A 17,422-nucleotide genomic window follows, 5' to 3' on the forward strand; every position below is an offset into this window, starting at 1 on the left:
ATTTAAATAGACTATTACTTTCACCACAACATCATTATGTAGGTATGTATGATTCCCCTTTTTAGTGGCCAACTAAAGCCTAGAACCATTATATATATCTAATCAAATACAGATTCCAGTGAATAGTGGAACCCCAACTTAATCTGAGCTAGCATGGCTTCAGAGATTGTGCTCTTAACCCCTACTTTTTTTTACTCTCTTTCTGCCTTAGGCACAATAAAGATGATGAAAGGAAGATATAAAACAATGTACATAATCAAGTAGAAAATTATGGCTCATTACTCACAGGACAGCATAATTTATTTGGCTTCCTACATAATCTGTTAGGCTTAATTTGCCCTGTATTCAGATAATGTAATCAAGAGGCATATGACACTGGAAGGTGTATGAAATTTGGATCCAGTCATACATGGGTTAGAACCTCAATCCCACTAATGTCTGGCTATATAGCACTTACACATGTCCTCATATGTTTGATGGTTGCCAGATGAAAGGGGGGTTGGAGGGATAGGCAAAAACCATAACAGGATTAAAAAGTACAGATTGCCAATTATAAAAATAGCCCCAGGGATGTAAAGTACAGCATAGAGAATTTAGTTAATAAAAACTGTATGGTGTCAGATGGGTACTAGACTATTGGGGTGATCACTTTGTAAGTTATATAAATGCCTAATCGCTATGCTATACATATGAAACTAATATAATACTGTATGTCAACTGTAATTGAGACAATTTAAAAATAATTTTAAAAAAGAACAGGTTTGTAAATAGTCCCAAGTAGCTCTTGAGCATTAACTGGCAATGTTTTTTCAGAGCCATGGGGAAGTGCATTGGATTCGTAGCTCAATTTCTCCATCACAGCTTAATGAAGAAAGTTGAGTGGGTAGAACTGAAGAGAGGAAGGGGGTCCTCAACAAGGTGCCCCAGGTTGGCAGCTAAAATCTAGGCTGAGCTCGTTTCATGCTCCAGGCAGTGCCCTCCGCTGCCATTCTGTGTTTCTGCAAAGGTCCAGCTCAGGGAATAGCTCCTCAAACAAATTCACACTCCTACAACTTCAGTAAAATTTTAAAAGAGCATCTGTGTCCATTCTTTTTTGGTGGCTTCAGCTGGATGAACAACTCAGAGAGACCTCAAATCCTCATGTTTTCCTCTTTAAATGACACCAGAAAAGCACTGTTTACTCTTTTCTGTGCATCCGTTAACCGCACCACAACAACACAATTTTAAAAATAGAAGTTGCCATTTCTATGTGCCAGACAGCCAGAAAGTTCATGTTGAGAAAAGTTAAATAAATCTCCAGACTGCTAAGATGCTGAAGAGACACATTTGCACTCATCCTCTTCCCAGATGCCTTCCCCTGCAACGCCGCAATAGCCGGGGAGGAAACAGAAGAAATACTCGCTTTTCCAGTAACAGAATGGAGCTATTATCTACCTTCTTAAAGGCTCTTGAAAATTTTCCTTGAAACAGGGATGAGCTGAGCAATTGAAAATGGATGAACACCAGTAGAGATCCCTCAAAATGAGGGCAAGATTTAAAATTTGGAAGAATACAGAAGTCTTTGTTTCTGGCCATTCTTTGTACCTGGTGGATAGATAATAGGCTCAGGACAAACTATTACCCGCTGACTACATATCTGCAAGTCCCTGGAGGCACAGAGAAAAGAACAGGAAAAGTTATTTTACAAAAAGTCATTTCTCTTTAAAAAAGGTTAAAAGATCCTCAGGAACTTGGAAAAAGAAAGTCCTCTTTATGACTTTTTATGTTCTCTTAATTTTAAGCTTTAAAAAAACACCTCTTATTACAAACAATTTATTTTAGAAAATTCAGGTAATCAAAATAGACAAAATAACTACTGGATATTACACTGTAAATGGATAATGCTGTTAAACTTTGTTGTTATTATTGATTTCCACAATATTCTTAATCAGATATTTAATATACTTTATAAAGACTTGGAGACTGCGAGGGGTCCAATGGTTATGTGAGTTTGCTGAATGACATTTATAATAAATGAAAGCATTTCAGAAGCAAATGTTGGAAACATCAAGGTCTGTTATTTTTATAATACCAGCTTGTATTTTGCTAATTTTTTTTTAATACTACACTGTGGCCTAGCCTATAGCTTGACTAATTTTGTCCAATTCTCCCTGTCTCATTCACAAGGCACTGGTTATGCATACCTGATATCTACATTCTCATATTTACACAATTCATAATTCATGCAGTATACAAGTAGAAAATGCAGTAAAATTAGCTGTCTTGTCTATACCATTACAAACAGCCATCTTGATTTATTTGCAATTGACACTCCTAGTAAAGGTGACTAATTGGAAAGGCTTGTCACAAAGAAAAGTACTCTATAGCAAATGAAATTATCATCTTACTACGTACATTAAAAACTGTCTTTCAAAAAAGAGAATAGAGGATTTTTTCTTCCTTTAAGAGAACACAAGGGTTAGAGTCACATGGTCCTTGGGTGGGTTTGGAACATCCATAAGTTCACTCCATCAACAGGAGAGAGAGGACATAGAACAGGCCCAGCGTCTCCATCATTCTGGTCTCTGGGACCATAAGAAGATGTGCCCCATAGAGCACATGATGGAGAGTGGCCAATTCCTGGTTCTTGAATGGTCAAGAATTTTCTAAATAAAATAACAACCTGAAGCACTTCTAAAAATGCTAGAGAAGCTTTAAAATGCTTTTGTCTGTCAAAACCGGTTTGTTACCAAATAACACTGAGATATATTTACCTAACATATATATATGTCTGTGCACACACACACATACACACACATTTTAAACATTAAAGTGTTACATCTAGACCTGGCATTGTCAATGGGGTGGTTTTGCCTCTCAGGAGGCATTTGGTAATGTCAGGAGACATTTTTGATTGTCATGACTAGAGGTAGAGTCTAGTGATGCTACTAAGCATCCCACAACATATGGGACAGCTCCCTACAGCAAACGATAATCTGTTCTGAAATGTCGGAAGTGTCAAGGTTAAGAAACCCCTAACTAGATACAGTTTAATACTTTATATTTATTTTTTAAATGACTTTATTTTTTTAAAGATTTTATTTATTTCTAGAGAGAGGGTAAGGAAAGGAGAAAGAGAGGGAGAGAAACATCAATGTGTGGTTGCCTCTCACACGCCCCCTACTGGGGACCTGGCCTGCAACGCAGGCATGTGCCCTGACTGGGAATCAAACAGGCCACCCTTTGGTTCACAGGCTGGTACTCAATCCACTGAGCCACACCAGCTAGGGTAATATTTTATATCTCTACTCATTGTTGCTTGCAGATTTGCTTAATGCCAAATAGAAAACGGTGTCACTCACTTCTCAGAAGATGATGTTCTGCTCTTTTATGGTAGGTAACATATTTCTGAATGTAGCCTTGATTTTACATTTGAAAAGGCCCTTGGAAAATTTGGCTTTACCATTGGCTATGTTATATCTGCATGGAATGATATCCTTTCAGTTCTCTCAGGTTAAGAAGAGAGCTTGTACCAACAGTCCTTTACTATCCTAAGAGCAGAAAAATTACATGTCTTACTGATTCCTTACTCATCTCTCTCTGTATACATCTTGATGTTAAATATGAAACCATATACCAGAGCTAAGGGATGGAGTTAAGAGTAGAGGAAGAACAAAGGGTATGAAGAACCAACATGATATGTTGTTCAGAAACCAAGAGGTAAAAAATGTTTGAGTGGGTTTATAGAGTTTAAGTTTACTCAAATCTTATCAATATAAAATAAACGCAATGTTATTCCAATCTTTGTGTCACATATCAAACACAAGTGGGACTTTCAACTCCAGATATGTTATTTCTTTAACAAGTGATTTCAATAATTTAACTAATAGTCCTTGAAATCTGAAAGGCTAAATATCACAAGCAATGAATAAAACCAGTAACTAGGGGGACCAAGGGAAACACTGTTAAGACTAAATATAAGGAGATTCTATATAGCTCAAAGGGGACCATTTAGTTAGCCCCGAAATTAAAACAAAGCAAATCAGAGATTTAGTGTGATCATGCCACAGACAACTGCAAGCATTTGCATTTTTCCTTTGCACCCTAATTCTCAAAGCATCTAGCATCACATTCAATGGCAAATAAAATAACTTGATGTTTATTGCTAATTATCAACATGACAAAATATTTCAGACAAGATATGGAATAATTTTTCAGTATTTGTCCTACAATTCGTCTAGATTCCTTGCACACAATGAATTGAAAAATATGTACTTTATCCTATCCATTAAAATTTCATTGAGTTGCAATATTGGCCAATATGAAATGGAATGGTTTTGCTACTGATAGGAGATAGCATCATATGCAAAGAAAGTTTGTTTTATTAATTTATTTTTTTTACCTTATAATAACTGTGCAAGAATTCAAGAGGATGCTACATTCAATCTTAACTTTAACTTTTATATAGGAACCCATGTTCTGCCTATCTGTTTTACTTTTGCCTCTGGTCTTTGACGTTTTCCTTTATCTCTACTTTTCTTGTTCCAGGTTATGGACCAGAATGTAAGCATTAATTCAACCAACGACTTATTGAGAAGAGAAAAGGATATAAGTTAAATCAACAAGCCATAAAAAAAAGAACAAACCATAATTAATTATTCCTAGACCCAGGTCTAAAGCCAATGTTCTATTATAATTCTTCATAACGTAAAAAGAATAAGAACATTAGAGTAGATTGCCCAGTTAAATATCACAATAACATAATAATAATAATTGGTTTATAACAAGCAACCCGATTGTGAAAGTCTAGATTTGTGGACCTTTCCCCAGATATTCTGATTTACCAGATCTGGGGTGATGTCCCGGCAATCTAGATTTCAACAGGCAGTCCATGCATTACCTTGAGAAACATACAAGGGTTTATAATGCAGATTTTGTGGAATGTAACTTTGAATTTTATTCTCAGTTCTAATACTGTCTGTAGCATTGCAGAAGTTACTGAACTTAGCTAAGCTTTATTTCGCAATTGATAAAGTAGAAGTAATAGTATTTTTTTAACTTTCTTTATTTGGCCTTTTTAAGATTTTTTTTACTTACTTTTAGAGACAGGGGACAGAAGGGAAAAAGAAAGGGAGAGAAACAGTAATGTGCAAGAGATACATTGATTGGTTGCGTCTCGCACACCCCCAATGGCCTGCAACCCAGGCCTGTGCCCTGACCTGGACCCGAACTGACCATCCTCCAGCTCACGGGCTGGCACTCAACTCACTGTGCCACACCAGCCAGGACTCTAATGTATTCTTAATATTAAAATATGCATTTAAAAGACCTGACACATAATTAGCAGATAATAAACGGTTTAGTGTTACTGGTAGTATCCGTTATCACCGACATTATCGTCATCACCATTCTGTCCCCATTAATTCCTGTATATTCATGTTAGGGAAACACAGTAGTGCTAGAGGAAATAATGAGAAACATTCAGATGTATCTTTTTTTCACTTTAGAAAACCTAATTAAAATCAAATGCAGTGCAATACTAAGTTACCATTAAATTTCTTTGCTTTTGGCAAGAATTCTCCAGTTCCATGTGGTAATTCTCATGCTACTCAGAGGCAGTATTTGGCTCTTTTATATGTCTTTTTTGAGGACAAACCAATTAATTTTGTTAATAAATGTAATTTGATTCATTGATGATATGACAAAATATGGAAACAGTGCACATACTGTTTTGTTGATTTCCTTGTTGAATAATTTACATAGTTAAATTCTGCCATGTTTTTGAAAAGATTGGCTGCCTTATAAATAAATATACAGGCAGTGCAATGTAATATGTAGAGCAAATTGGGGTATAATAAATAGGATCATTTTTTAATGTATTATCTAAATTCAGAAATCTTTAAACATGAAGGAAAGGAAACCAGAGTTTTTTTAGATATTTGGCATTAAAAACTTCCTCTCCCTCACTGAATAATAGGGATAATGGCTACCTTATCATATATCCATATTTTTATGCTGTACTATGAGAAGTGTCAAGTGTGATATCCCAGACTCAGAGAAACACAATATGTAATATTCAATTTTACACAGCAAAGACCCCTTGATTGCAGTGATATATGTATACATTGGCACACTGTCACTGAAGACCAATTTAATTTGCACACAGGTGGAGGATCTCTCCAATTAATAAGAGCACTGATTTCACCAAATAGCACCAAGTGTAAACACTACATTTACTGCAAATAGAAAAATGTACATAATGGAATCTTACAAATACTAATTGGCTTATATTATCTGGACCAGAAATGATAATGTTCCTAATAAACCAATATTAGAACAAATCCCAAGCACACCAATAAACCTGCTGCTGGAGTTATTTAATGTGCTTTTAAGCAAGAAGCATGTGGTTCTAATTTAGATTCTGTTGACACAACAGATTGTTATAACTCCAATAGCTGTGTATGATGCTACCCCCAATAGCTGATAATTGGGGCAGGTCATTCACCAGGCTTTATCTCCAAACAGCACTAAAAAGGCACATTTCAAACTAAAGGAGAGAAAGTCAAACTTGCTATGTTAAAAATGTTGACGAGAGGGCAAATGAAGCTCTATTTTTCAGAGGGGAAAATGCCAATTATACAGTAATCAAAATGTACCCACTTTGGGGAGCTATATCCCCCAGTGAAACATAATGTATCAAGTCAATGCACAATACTAAATACACTCCGAGAGCAGTGATTTTCAACCTTTTTCGTTTCATGGCACACATAAACTAATTACTAAAATTCTGTGGCACACCAAAAAAAATTTTTTTTCCCTGATGTGACCTCCATCCCACAGCCCCCTTCCCCCAAAAGGTATAATTTTGATTCATTCACATCAGAAGGCTTTTGTAGGATTGGCTATTGCCATTTTTTTTTTTTTTTTTTTTTGACAAACTAAGGGAAAAGAGATCAGTGCCTCTGACTAAACAAATAATCAGGTATTGGGCATGTTTGAAAAAATTTTGCAGCACACCAGTTGAAAACCACTGTCCTAGAGAAAGAGGTTTCATTCTCTCTGAAATGCTTTCTCCCCGCCCGCACCCTCCCACCCCCGCCACCCACAAAGGGCTAAGGTTACCTTTCTCGCAGTGGCTTCCTGTGAATCCAGAAGGACAGATACATTTGTTAGGAGCCACGCATGTTCCACCATATCTGCAGCCCTCTTCACAGAATGCTGTGGCAAAAGAATGAGGGATGGCTGTTAGACAAAAATGGGAACAAGAAAACTCTCATTAAACAGCTTGTGTGTTGAAACAATTGTTTCTTTGTTGCATAGGGGACACATTACTGTGCTGACATATTTAAAAGTTTTGGTATACAAAAAGAAGTAAATGTAATAATATTTCACTGGTTTACGTGACATCAATTGAAATAATGGAGGTAAAATATTTAGTCCTGAGCTGAAATGTGCTAAATGGTGGCTAGTATGAGCAACTATTACTGGTACTATTGTTACTGTTACTGACGTACGTGAAATCAAATAGGATAAATTGAGTAACCAGTAAGGATAGGATTGGGACAAGCGCAAAGGCGTTTTAAATACTATTTTGTAACCACTTTTTCCCCCCTCTAAACATCTTCATTATAATAAAAACATTTTTACATATTTTTAAAAGATTTGAATAGATACAATTTTTGACAGCAAAATAAATTTAACCACTTTTTTTTAATATTTAATGTTTCCAATATTTCTGTAATGAAATCGATGACTTGTCAGTACAGCTAGAAGATCTACACCCCAAATTATTCCTTTAGAGAGAATGCCTCAATGTGAAAGTAAAGTTTTGGAGAGTTTGGAGTCTGTTAAGCCTTTTTTTTGATAAACGTTGAAAAAATATCCCAACTCCATCCCAAGTAGGGCCCTGCTAGCAGCCTCCCCAGACAGAGTTAGTTCCTGTTCCCCTCATTACACACTCGCATAGCATAGTTCCATGCACCTCTTCTTTGCAGCATTAAGTATAATTGCTAATTTATGCATAATTGCTTATCATTTCCTATCTCATCTGTTTGAGTTATGAGGCTGATAAGGACAAGTGCCATGTTTCTTTTTGCTCTGCATTGTACCATTGCCTTAATTTCTAAGCACATAGTTGATACTCAAAAAGTATTTGCCTAATTAATTTGTATTCTGCAGGTTGCTCTGACAGAAAAATTCTTCCTCTAACAATTCTTCAACGCTTTCATCCAGGATAATTTATTACGCAACCTACCTGTATAACCAATAATTCAGTGTATTAATGCTGCAAAATTTCTCACTAATGAAGATGACTCCAACTTGTTAACCTAGAATTTCTTTTATTCACATGAGAGCTAGGTGAGAAAATTATTTTATTTATAATTGCAGTTAGAAAATGTCGACCTGGAAAAATGTCATGGCTAGATTTTGCCATTATCACATAAATAATAAGTGTCTAACTTCAAAAAGTCACAGAACATCTTTAGGTAGCTGAATGCTGGTTCAAGTGCACAGAAATTCTCACAATATTGTCATTTTCCACCTCACTGAATATCCACTGTATGATTTAACATTTCGTAGCTTAGCAATTAGTTGTGAGTTCCTTTTGCTCTTGCCAGAGGTATTTGAATACCATTTTCTCTTTCCAGCATTTAACTACCTTGAGCATGTGTTTATGTGTGTATGTGTGTGCATGTGTGTTCCCTTCATGTGTTTAACACAAAAATCTAAACATATATATAAATATATGTATATAAAATCTCTTGTCCCAAAATATTTCCAGTAAGGTATTTGAAGAGCAGCTCCATAACAAAGTTAACAAGAAAACAGTAAAATGTTTCTCCAAGTGAAAAATGACAGATGGAAAGCTGTTAAGGAAGGTTTCAAGTGGCAACAAAAGAAGACAGGGGCCTGGGAGCAGGAGGTTCAGCTTGGGTTTTTTAGTAGTCTAGTCAAAACACACTTGATCTGCATCTCTGGGTGTGCACATGCATTCACACACACAGATCTGTACACCTGGTTAGGAGACTCAGTGTTGTTTCCTAATACATGTATGCTCTTGACTTACTCAGCCCTTAAATGGAAATGATAATAGAAGGGGTTTTTTTGTTTGTTTTAGTTGCTGTTCAAGTACAGTTGTCTCCATTTGAGACACTACTTCACACCGGTCAGCATGGCCATCATAAACAAATCAACAAATAGTGAGTGCTGGTGAGGTTGTGGAGAAAAGGGAACCCAAGTACGCTGTTGGTAGGAATGCAGACTGGTACAGCCACTGTGGAAAACAGTATGGAATTTCCTCAAAAAGGTAAAAATGGAACTGCCTTTTGACCCAGCAATTCTACTGCTGGGATTTTACCCTAAGAGATGGTTTTTGAAGAAAGCATGAGATGTTTGTGATATCCTGAGAATGTAGAGACATGCATAATGTTTGTGATGTTCTAAGAATGTGCATAATAAATGGGGTGCTATAAAGATGAAATGAGTTTGTATTTGTCAGGGATTTAAAGTAGTGTGGTGCACAGCATTATAGATGTACTTTGCTCAACAAAACTCATTATAATGATAGTCATACCATTATGACTGTGCATCATGGACCAGGAACAAACTGTCTGCATAGTACCCAGACAATGAACCCATCCTGTAAGATGTCCACTTTCACCAAGATGGTTTGCTATGACCTTGTGATCTATGCTTGACTTAGTTTCTAGTAAGCATAGTAATAGCCTTCATTGTGGAACTCTCAGAGAGGTGTTACTGTTTCCATTGTAAAAAAGGTGAAAATGGGGCTCAGAAATCAAGTGGCCAATCTAAGGCTACACAGGTAGTACGTAGCAGAACCCAGATTCAAAATCTTACCTACTCTTTACTGGTTACAGTGCAGGTTTATCTGCAGTCTGATATTCACATAGTTGGTTTTCTCCCTTTTTTTGAATAGTTCCACAAGGGCTGAGGGAACTGACTACAAGTTTAAAGGGAAAAAAATGTCCAAATTGCACAAGTGGCATTAAAAAAGGCAGGTAGAGAGCTGTTCAAGTTCATGCACTTAAAATCTAATTTCCATTATTGTCTGAGCCTCATCACATTCCATCTAATCTAAGTATATACTATTTTTAATGGAATTGATCTAGAATAAAGAAGAAATTCATTGCCTACATGAACCTTACATAAAATGACAAAGTAACTTTGAAGAACACAAAAACAAAGAAGCAGTGTGCCATTCGAAACTTAAGCTACTCTGGTGAAATCAAGAACAATGCCAGTTTCTTCTGAATACCTCATAAAACATCAAAGTATACTGTTGTATCCTAGTCTACTAGTCTAAAGATTGTGGATGGGCTCTCCTTGATCAACTATGAACCTGGCACTTCAAAAAAAAAGGACTCCGATACTCTGAGGACCTGTAGTTTGCCCAGCATTACTTGTGGACGGCATAACCAAACCAAGACACCGAGTCACCTCTACATTTCTTTCTAGCTTATGAGACGATGGGATGGTAGAAGCCACGTGGTCCAAATCCTGTCTCTATATTCATGAGCTGTGCGACCTGCAGCAAATTATTTCATCCCTCGGGACCAAAGCTTTTTCAAGACCAAAACAGTAATGATAATAATAAAAACACTCAGGCTGGGCAGGTTAAATTCAATGACCAACATAAATGGCGCAGCACAGGGCACCGCCAGTAAAATGTGCCCCAAAACTACGTGTGATTGCTGTTGCTTGTCACCAGGACTCTGCTTTTCAGAATCACAATGCTACTGTGCACCAGTTTCTGTTCTAGATTCTGGAGATGCAGTGGTGAATCGGACAGCGAAGATCCCCGTGGTATGGACCATATTCCTTAGTGAGGGCTCCTCCTCACTCCCTCCTGGACCTGGGGGTCTCAGTAGTGTCGACATGGTTTGCAATGGAACGTGGCCTCACAGTGCCTTTGCAAACTCAGAACGACTCAGGCGTCGCCAGCAGGTTGCCCCTTTGTCCACCACTTTCCAGATTCCGAAGTGTGACCTGAACAGGTTATAGATATAAAATGAGATCACAAACCTAAATCTGTCCTTATAGTGCCATTTGGGTTGGGGCAACTTTCAAATGGTATGATTTTTATTTTCCATTGTGCAAGAAAATCAAATCACAAAACTCAAAATTAAGGGAGAGTTAATCCACGGAAAGAACACTTTTTTATAGTCAAAATTTCTCGGCATGTGAAAGGAGACTTGGATGTTAATGGGAACAAAATGAGAAGGTGGGTTTGCATATGCCAGGTGTGTGGAGGCCCAGTACCACCACTAGGTGCTCAATTTGACAAAAAATAGTTTTACACTAATAAAAAGAAATAGCCCTTCAAGTTCTAAACACTTTGCAGGATCCTCTCCAAGTTTTACTGGCATGCATTTACTTCCCAGGGACACCCCGTATCCTGATAAAATAAGGAAATGCAAGCTTCAGCGCCATCTGTTAGAAGGGAATTTTTTCTCCATACTGCTTTCCTTGAGGAAGCACTTTCCCTAAGATCGTTTCCGACCTCTCTTCACCAGCTTTGCTCATTCTGCCTCTGGGGAGGTTGAGGATATTATTGTATTGATAACTTTGGGGAAAATATACATCAAATTGATGTGTCTCTGATGGGAAAAGCAGGAGGATGGGCCAAGAAGAGCTGTATGATTAGAAATAGGCCATGGTAATGTTTTTCGTTTGGATACTGAGCTGTTTAGGTGTGAATTACATTGTTAAAATAAGTATCAAGGTGTCTAAATAAATAAAAGCTCATTGCTGTGGGTGGTTACAGGGTGTCATGAACCAAAGATTCTGATTAATTTGATTATGGGCACCTGAAATCCAAAAAGGGGAGACAATATTTAAAATTTGGTCACGCTTAGCAAAACTCCATGCCTGCCTCCTTTCTTTCTTGTGAGTGAGCTGCCTTCAGATGGCATTAATTTTGCCTGCCTCCCTGATGACACATTCCTCCCGGGAACCTGGTCTTTATTCTGTATTCATTCTTAGGAGACTCGCTTGGCTTACAGACTTAAACTTAGGTTTTCCAAGCCAGCTCTGTTAATAATAAAAGTGATATCATCACCTCCATGTTTGCTTTCTGGTTTATTCCTCACCCTGTTCAGAACATGATATTTACCAAAGGCTGTCTCAGATATTTTGTTTGTTACAAGAAGGCGTGTAGGGTCAGGGTGTTACTGGCATTTGGTGGACAGAGGACAGGCATGGGGCTGGACATCCTACAATGCATGGGACAGCCCTGCATAATAAAGAATTATCTGGCTTTAGTGTCAACAGTGTTGAGGTTGAGAAACTCTATTCTAACACAATTAACTCTACTAGGCATCTCCAGGAGCAAAACTGTGTTATTATAGTATTTTTTCCATACCCACCCCCTTCAAACTCTCCCCAAAAAACAGTTTAAAATATAGAGAAAAGGTGAGTGTGAAAAGCATCCAGATGGCTAGTCTGGTATATAAATCCTAACACCCAGATGTCTTCAATGATCACTTTCCATATCATCATTCTGGTCTTAAACTCAAAGTACACTACACAGTTTAGTATTTAATCATTGGCCCCCAACTCACCTTCAATCCATACCACTTATTCTATGTGGGTATAGTCATGACTCTAATAGCCATTTCCACTCTCCTTTTCAACGGTAATAATAACAACAACACTATAATTTTAATTCCACTTATCGAAGACAGACTATTCCATTTCATCCTTGCAGGAACTCTCTGCATTCGTCACATTGCCTTCATTTTCAGAAGAGAAGGCTGGCTTAGAGAGGTTAAATAAGATATCTAAAGTCACTCTGCTAAGTGGCTTCCTGGGTTTCAAAATCAGAGTCTCAACCACAGCACTAAGCCATCTCCATTTAGGGCTTGGCCAGCTACTGTGTGCAGAAAATGTGCTAGCTGCTAAGAAATCTACAGCTAGGCATAAAATTGGCCCCATCCCTAAGAAGCTCACAGTTGAGTAGCAGACAGTGGAATGTACAAAACCAAGCATAATAAAATGTGATAAATGCTGTTGTGGCAGTACAAATGAAGTGCTGAGAGAATATGGAGAACATGATTAATTGTGCCTGGTGGACTGAGGCAAAGCTTTGCCACAATGCTGGCACTTGAGTTAGGCCTGGAAGAATGAATAGGATTTCTGCCAGGTAGAGAAGTACAGGAGAAGGGACAGTTCAGGTCAAGGTTCTGGCCTATGGAAAGGCACTGGATGGAGGAAGAAAATGAACCGGTGATTATAGCCTGTCAAGGTTGCAGACTGAATGTTAGAAGAGAATGCAGTAAGCCTTGAAGGGAAGCAGAATTTTAGAATCTGTGACCCACACTCTCCATCCACTCCCCGGATTTGTTGGTAACTTTAAGGCACAATAGTCTAATTCCTGGATCTAAGCCTACAGATTTCTCTTTTGTTCTGTCCATTATTCTTGTTAGTTAAAGACAGTGCTGTGCTGGATCTTTTTGCTGCACTGAATAGTAAAAGTTTTAAATCAGAAACCCTCACAAACACATATAGACATCCAGAGATAAAATATTTACTCTTAGTATGTGCAATGCATTCTAATATTTTCCATTGTATTGCCTTCTATTGTGTTGTACTGCATTGTATTCTATATTATTTATAGTATGAAACTGTGACCCAGTGACTTGCTTTCCCACCCCACCCAACCTGCAGTTTAAACTGTGGACTTGTTTCATACATTCCTGGTAATCGCCATATTCTTCTAGTCCCTAACATTCTGTGATAGGATAGGGCCACGGAGTCATAGTGAATGAATCTTGACATCCTCAAATTGAGACGTTGTTATTAGCTCAAAAAGGCTTACAAGAAAGTGTCTAAAAGGGCTATTTTCTATGGATGTAGTTGCAACAGTAACTGTGCAGGCCGAAAAGTTGAAATATTGACTATCGAGGTAAGCCTTTAGAGGTAATCTTTGTTATAGAGAATGCACTCGATGGGTGTGTCATGGGTATTTTTGACCTTGAGATTTTCAAGGACCAGAGTTATGTCTTCTGGCAAATTCTCCATTCCTCTATAACATCTTGAATGCTGGTGATACTAAACACATATTTGTTGACAGAGTAAATTAATCATATGGAGAAAATAAAAAAGTTTGATACAATAGTCTTGTCTATAAAACTGTATTATGAAGTCTAAGCACATGACGTGTAGTTATCAAGTCCGATCAGTCATCTTTAAAAATTTATCAAGCATCTACTACGTGCTAGACAGTATATACTCTACTAAAATACAATCCCTGCTCTCCAGGATCTGAAAGATGAAAAGTGTGGTTCTCCCTAAAGACAACTTCCCCTCAGGGGACACTGGGCAATGCCTGTAGCCATTTTTGGTTGCCACAGCTGTGGGAGTGCTACTGGTGGCTCTCCTGGCGTGTGGAGTGCAAGGGTGCTGCTAAATATCCTACATGCATAGGACAGCCCCACAGCAAAGAATCATTCAGACCAAAGTTTTAAGGGTGCCCAAGCTGAAAAAAGACAGACGGTCCTTTCTGCAGTCATTCAGCAAGTAGCTATTGAGCAGCCTCTGTAGCAAGGATTACCCTGAGAACCAAGACTCATGTAGGATAGCTAAAAATATTCTACTGGGAAGATACGAAATACCAAAAATCAAGCTATATGATAAAAAATAGAGCAGAGCAGGACAAGAGGGTCTGTGCCAGTGGGAAAGGTTGTAACCAAACAGGGTGATCATGAAAGGCCTTACCGAGAAGGTGGCGTTTGAGCAAAGGCTGAAAGAGGAGAATGAGTGAGTCACGCAGTTATCAAGTAGAAAGAGTGTTCCAGGCAGAGGTTACAGCAAGTGCCAACCAAGGCCCAGAGGAGCAGAATGTGCAGATTACACAGTGCTTTACAGATCGTAGCAGGGCTACCTGCACAAGGTCAAGGGAAGGTTGGCAGAAGGAAAGGCCTGTTTCTGCCTGGAAGGTCATGAATAGTTCCGCAGAAGAGCCAAGATCTGAGCTGAGTCAGAAAAACGATAACCAGGCAGGTTGGGGCCACGGATGTTGCAGCTGTGGGGCAGGAGCAGCACGTGCGATGGAGCGGGGGCATGGACACTCCGGGGTGGAAGGGAGCGTGGCTCCAGCTCCCGGGAGGACATGCTGTGGGGCAGGAGGAGCACGTGCGATGGAGCGGGGGCATGGACACTCCGGGGTGGAAGGGAGCGTGGCTCCAGCTCCCGGGAGGACATGCTGTGGGGCAGGAGGAGCACGTGCGATGGAGCGGGGGCATGGACACTCCGGGGGTGGAAGGGAGCGTGGCTCCAGCTCCCGGGAGGACATGCTGTGGGGCAGGAGGAGCATGTGCGATGGAACGGGGGCATGGACACTCCGGGGTGGAAGGGAGCGTGGCTCCAGCTCCCGGGAGGACATGCTGTGGGGCAGGAGGAGCACGTGCGATGGAGCGGGGGCATGGACACTCCGGGGTGGAAGGGAGCGTGGCTCCAGCTCCCGGGAGGACATGCTGTGGGGCAGGAGGAGCACGTGCGATGGAGCGGGGGCATGGACACTCCGGGGTGGAAGGGAGCGTGGCTCCAGCTCCCGGGAGGACATGCTGTGGGGCAGGAGGAGCATGTGCGATGGAACGGGGGCATGGACACTCCGGGGTGGAAGGGAGCGTGGCTCCAGCTCCCGGGAGGACATGCTGTGAGGCAGGAGGAGCACGTGCGATGGAGCGGGGGCATGGACACTCCGGGGGTGGAAGGGAGCGTGGCTCCAGCTCCCGGGAGGACATGCTGTGGGGCAGGAGGAGCACGTGCGATGGAGCGGGGGCATGGACACTCCGGGGTGGAAGGGAGCGTGGCTCCAGCTCCCGGGAGGACATGCTGTGGGGCAGGAGGAGCACGTGCGATGGAGCGGGGGCATGGACACTCCGGGGTGGAAGGGAGCGTGGCTCCAGCTCCCGGGAGGACATGCTGTGGGGCAGGAGGAGCACGTGCGATGGAGCGGGGGGCATGGACACTCCGGGGTGGAAGGGAGCGTGGCTCCAGCTCCCGGGAGGACATGCTGTGGGGCAGGAGGAGCACGTGCGATGGAGCGGGGGCATGGACACTCCGGGGTGGAAGGGAGCGTGGCTCCAGCTCCCGGGAGGACATGCTGTGGGGCAGGAGGAGCACGTGCGATGGAGCGGGGGCATGGACACTCCGGGGTGGAAGGGAGCGTGGCTCCAGCTCCCGGGAGGACATGCTGTGGGGCAGGAGGAGCACGTGCGATGGAGCGGGGGCATGGACACTCCGGGGTGGAAGGGAGCGTGGCTCCAGCTCCCGGGAGGACATGCTGTGAGGCAGGAGGGGCAGCGACTGCAGCGGGCGTTTGACAAACCCAGGCTTTGGGCTATTTCACAGAAGAGCCGCTCTGCTCTTTCTCACCAGGTACCCACTGGCCTCACGAAGGATCTGGGACTGCCAATACTGTCTTATTTTCCCACAATTTCAATTTCATCCAGAATAGCAGTGGTGGCTTTTTCCTAGGAAGTCAGAGTTGAAATGCTGAATGTGAGTCAGTGTATATGAGCTTAAAATCCCTGCAATTTAATAAATGGAAGAATCCTATCAAAGAAAGAGCAATTCAATAGGAAATTGCTAAGAACTTGGGAGTGAGGAATATCCGGCCTTGACTTTGTGTACCTTAGGGATGGTAAATCACTAATACATTAGACATATAACCTGGCGCCTAGATAATTCTCCCACGCAGAATGATGTGAGCAGTTAAGAGCATGCATGTGGTAACAGAGACCTAGGTTCCAGCCATGGTTGTAGCCCTTAATAGCTGAATGATTTTTTTCCAGCTTTATTTAGATAGAATTGACAAATAATATTGTGTAAGTATAAGGTGTACAATGTGTTGACTTGATGCATTTATATATTGCAAAATGATTACCACCATGACTAATTTTGGAAATTGGTTTCATCTCCTTAAACATCAAATCCCCCGTCTCTATAACCATGTCAACAAGAGAATCTATGTCATACAGGTATTAGCAGGATTAAATAGGATAGTGCATGCGAAGTACCAGGCCTAGTGTTCACACATAGCATGTATGCAGTAAAGGTTAGTCCTTAAATCTGTCAGCCCCTTTCTCTCTAGCTTAAGTCACAGAGTGCAGCATTTTCTTCTCACACATCAAACCTCTTCGCAGTCTGCCTTCCCTAACTGGTGCACGGATCGATGGCAGAGTGTGAGAGCTTGTTGAGCACTGGGATCAATTGCAAAGAAAATGATGAGGGATTAAGACAAAAACCAGAAAAAGAGGAAGAGAGAGAGAGAGAGATGGTGCTCAAGTTTCAAAAAGCAAAATTCAAAAATTTAGGTCAGGACTCCCTATAATGTAAAAGCTAAGGCAACAGTCAAATTAGATCTTTGCAACAAAAACTCTGAAAGCAGTTCAAACCTGGGTGTTCAGCGATTACAGGA

At 40.5% G+C, this 17,422-nt stretch overlaps 1 protein-coding gene across 3 annotated transcripts in view; it reads right to left on the reverse strand.

The window, feature by feature from the left end:
• The window catches only part of NELL1 (neural EGFL like 1), a 723,728-nt gene that overhangs the window by 172,522 nt on the left and 533,784 nt on the right, over window positions 1-17,422 (reverse strand). For all 3 annotated transcript variants that reach the window (XM_054585996.1, XM_054585995.1, XM_054585994.1), the window contains one exon: window positions 7,102-7,197. In XM_054585996.1, coding sequence (XP_054441971.1) covers window positions 7,102-7,197 — 96 coding nt within the window. The remainder of the gene's footprint in view (window positions 1-7,101; window positions 7,198-17,422) is intronic.

Source organism: Pteronotus mesoamericanus, unplaced genomic scaffold (genome assembly GCF_021234165.1).
Source record: "Pteronotus mesoamericanus isolate MK-2021 breed Mesoamerican mustached bat unplaced genomic scaffold, CSHL_Meso_final contig_90, whole genome shotgun sequence".
Classification (NCBI taxonomy): Eukaryota; Metazoa; Chordata; class Mammalia; order Chiroptera; family Mormoopidae; genus Pteronotus; species Pteronotus mesoamericanus.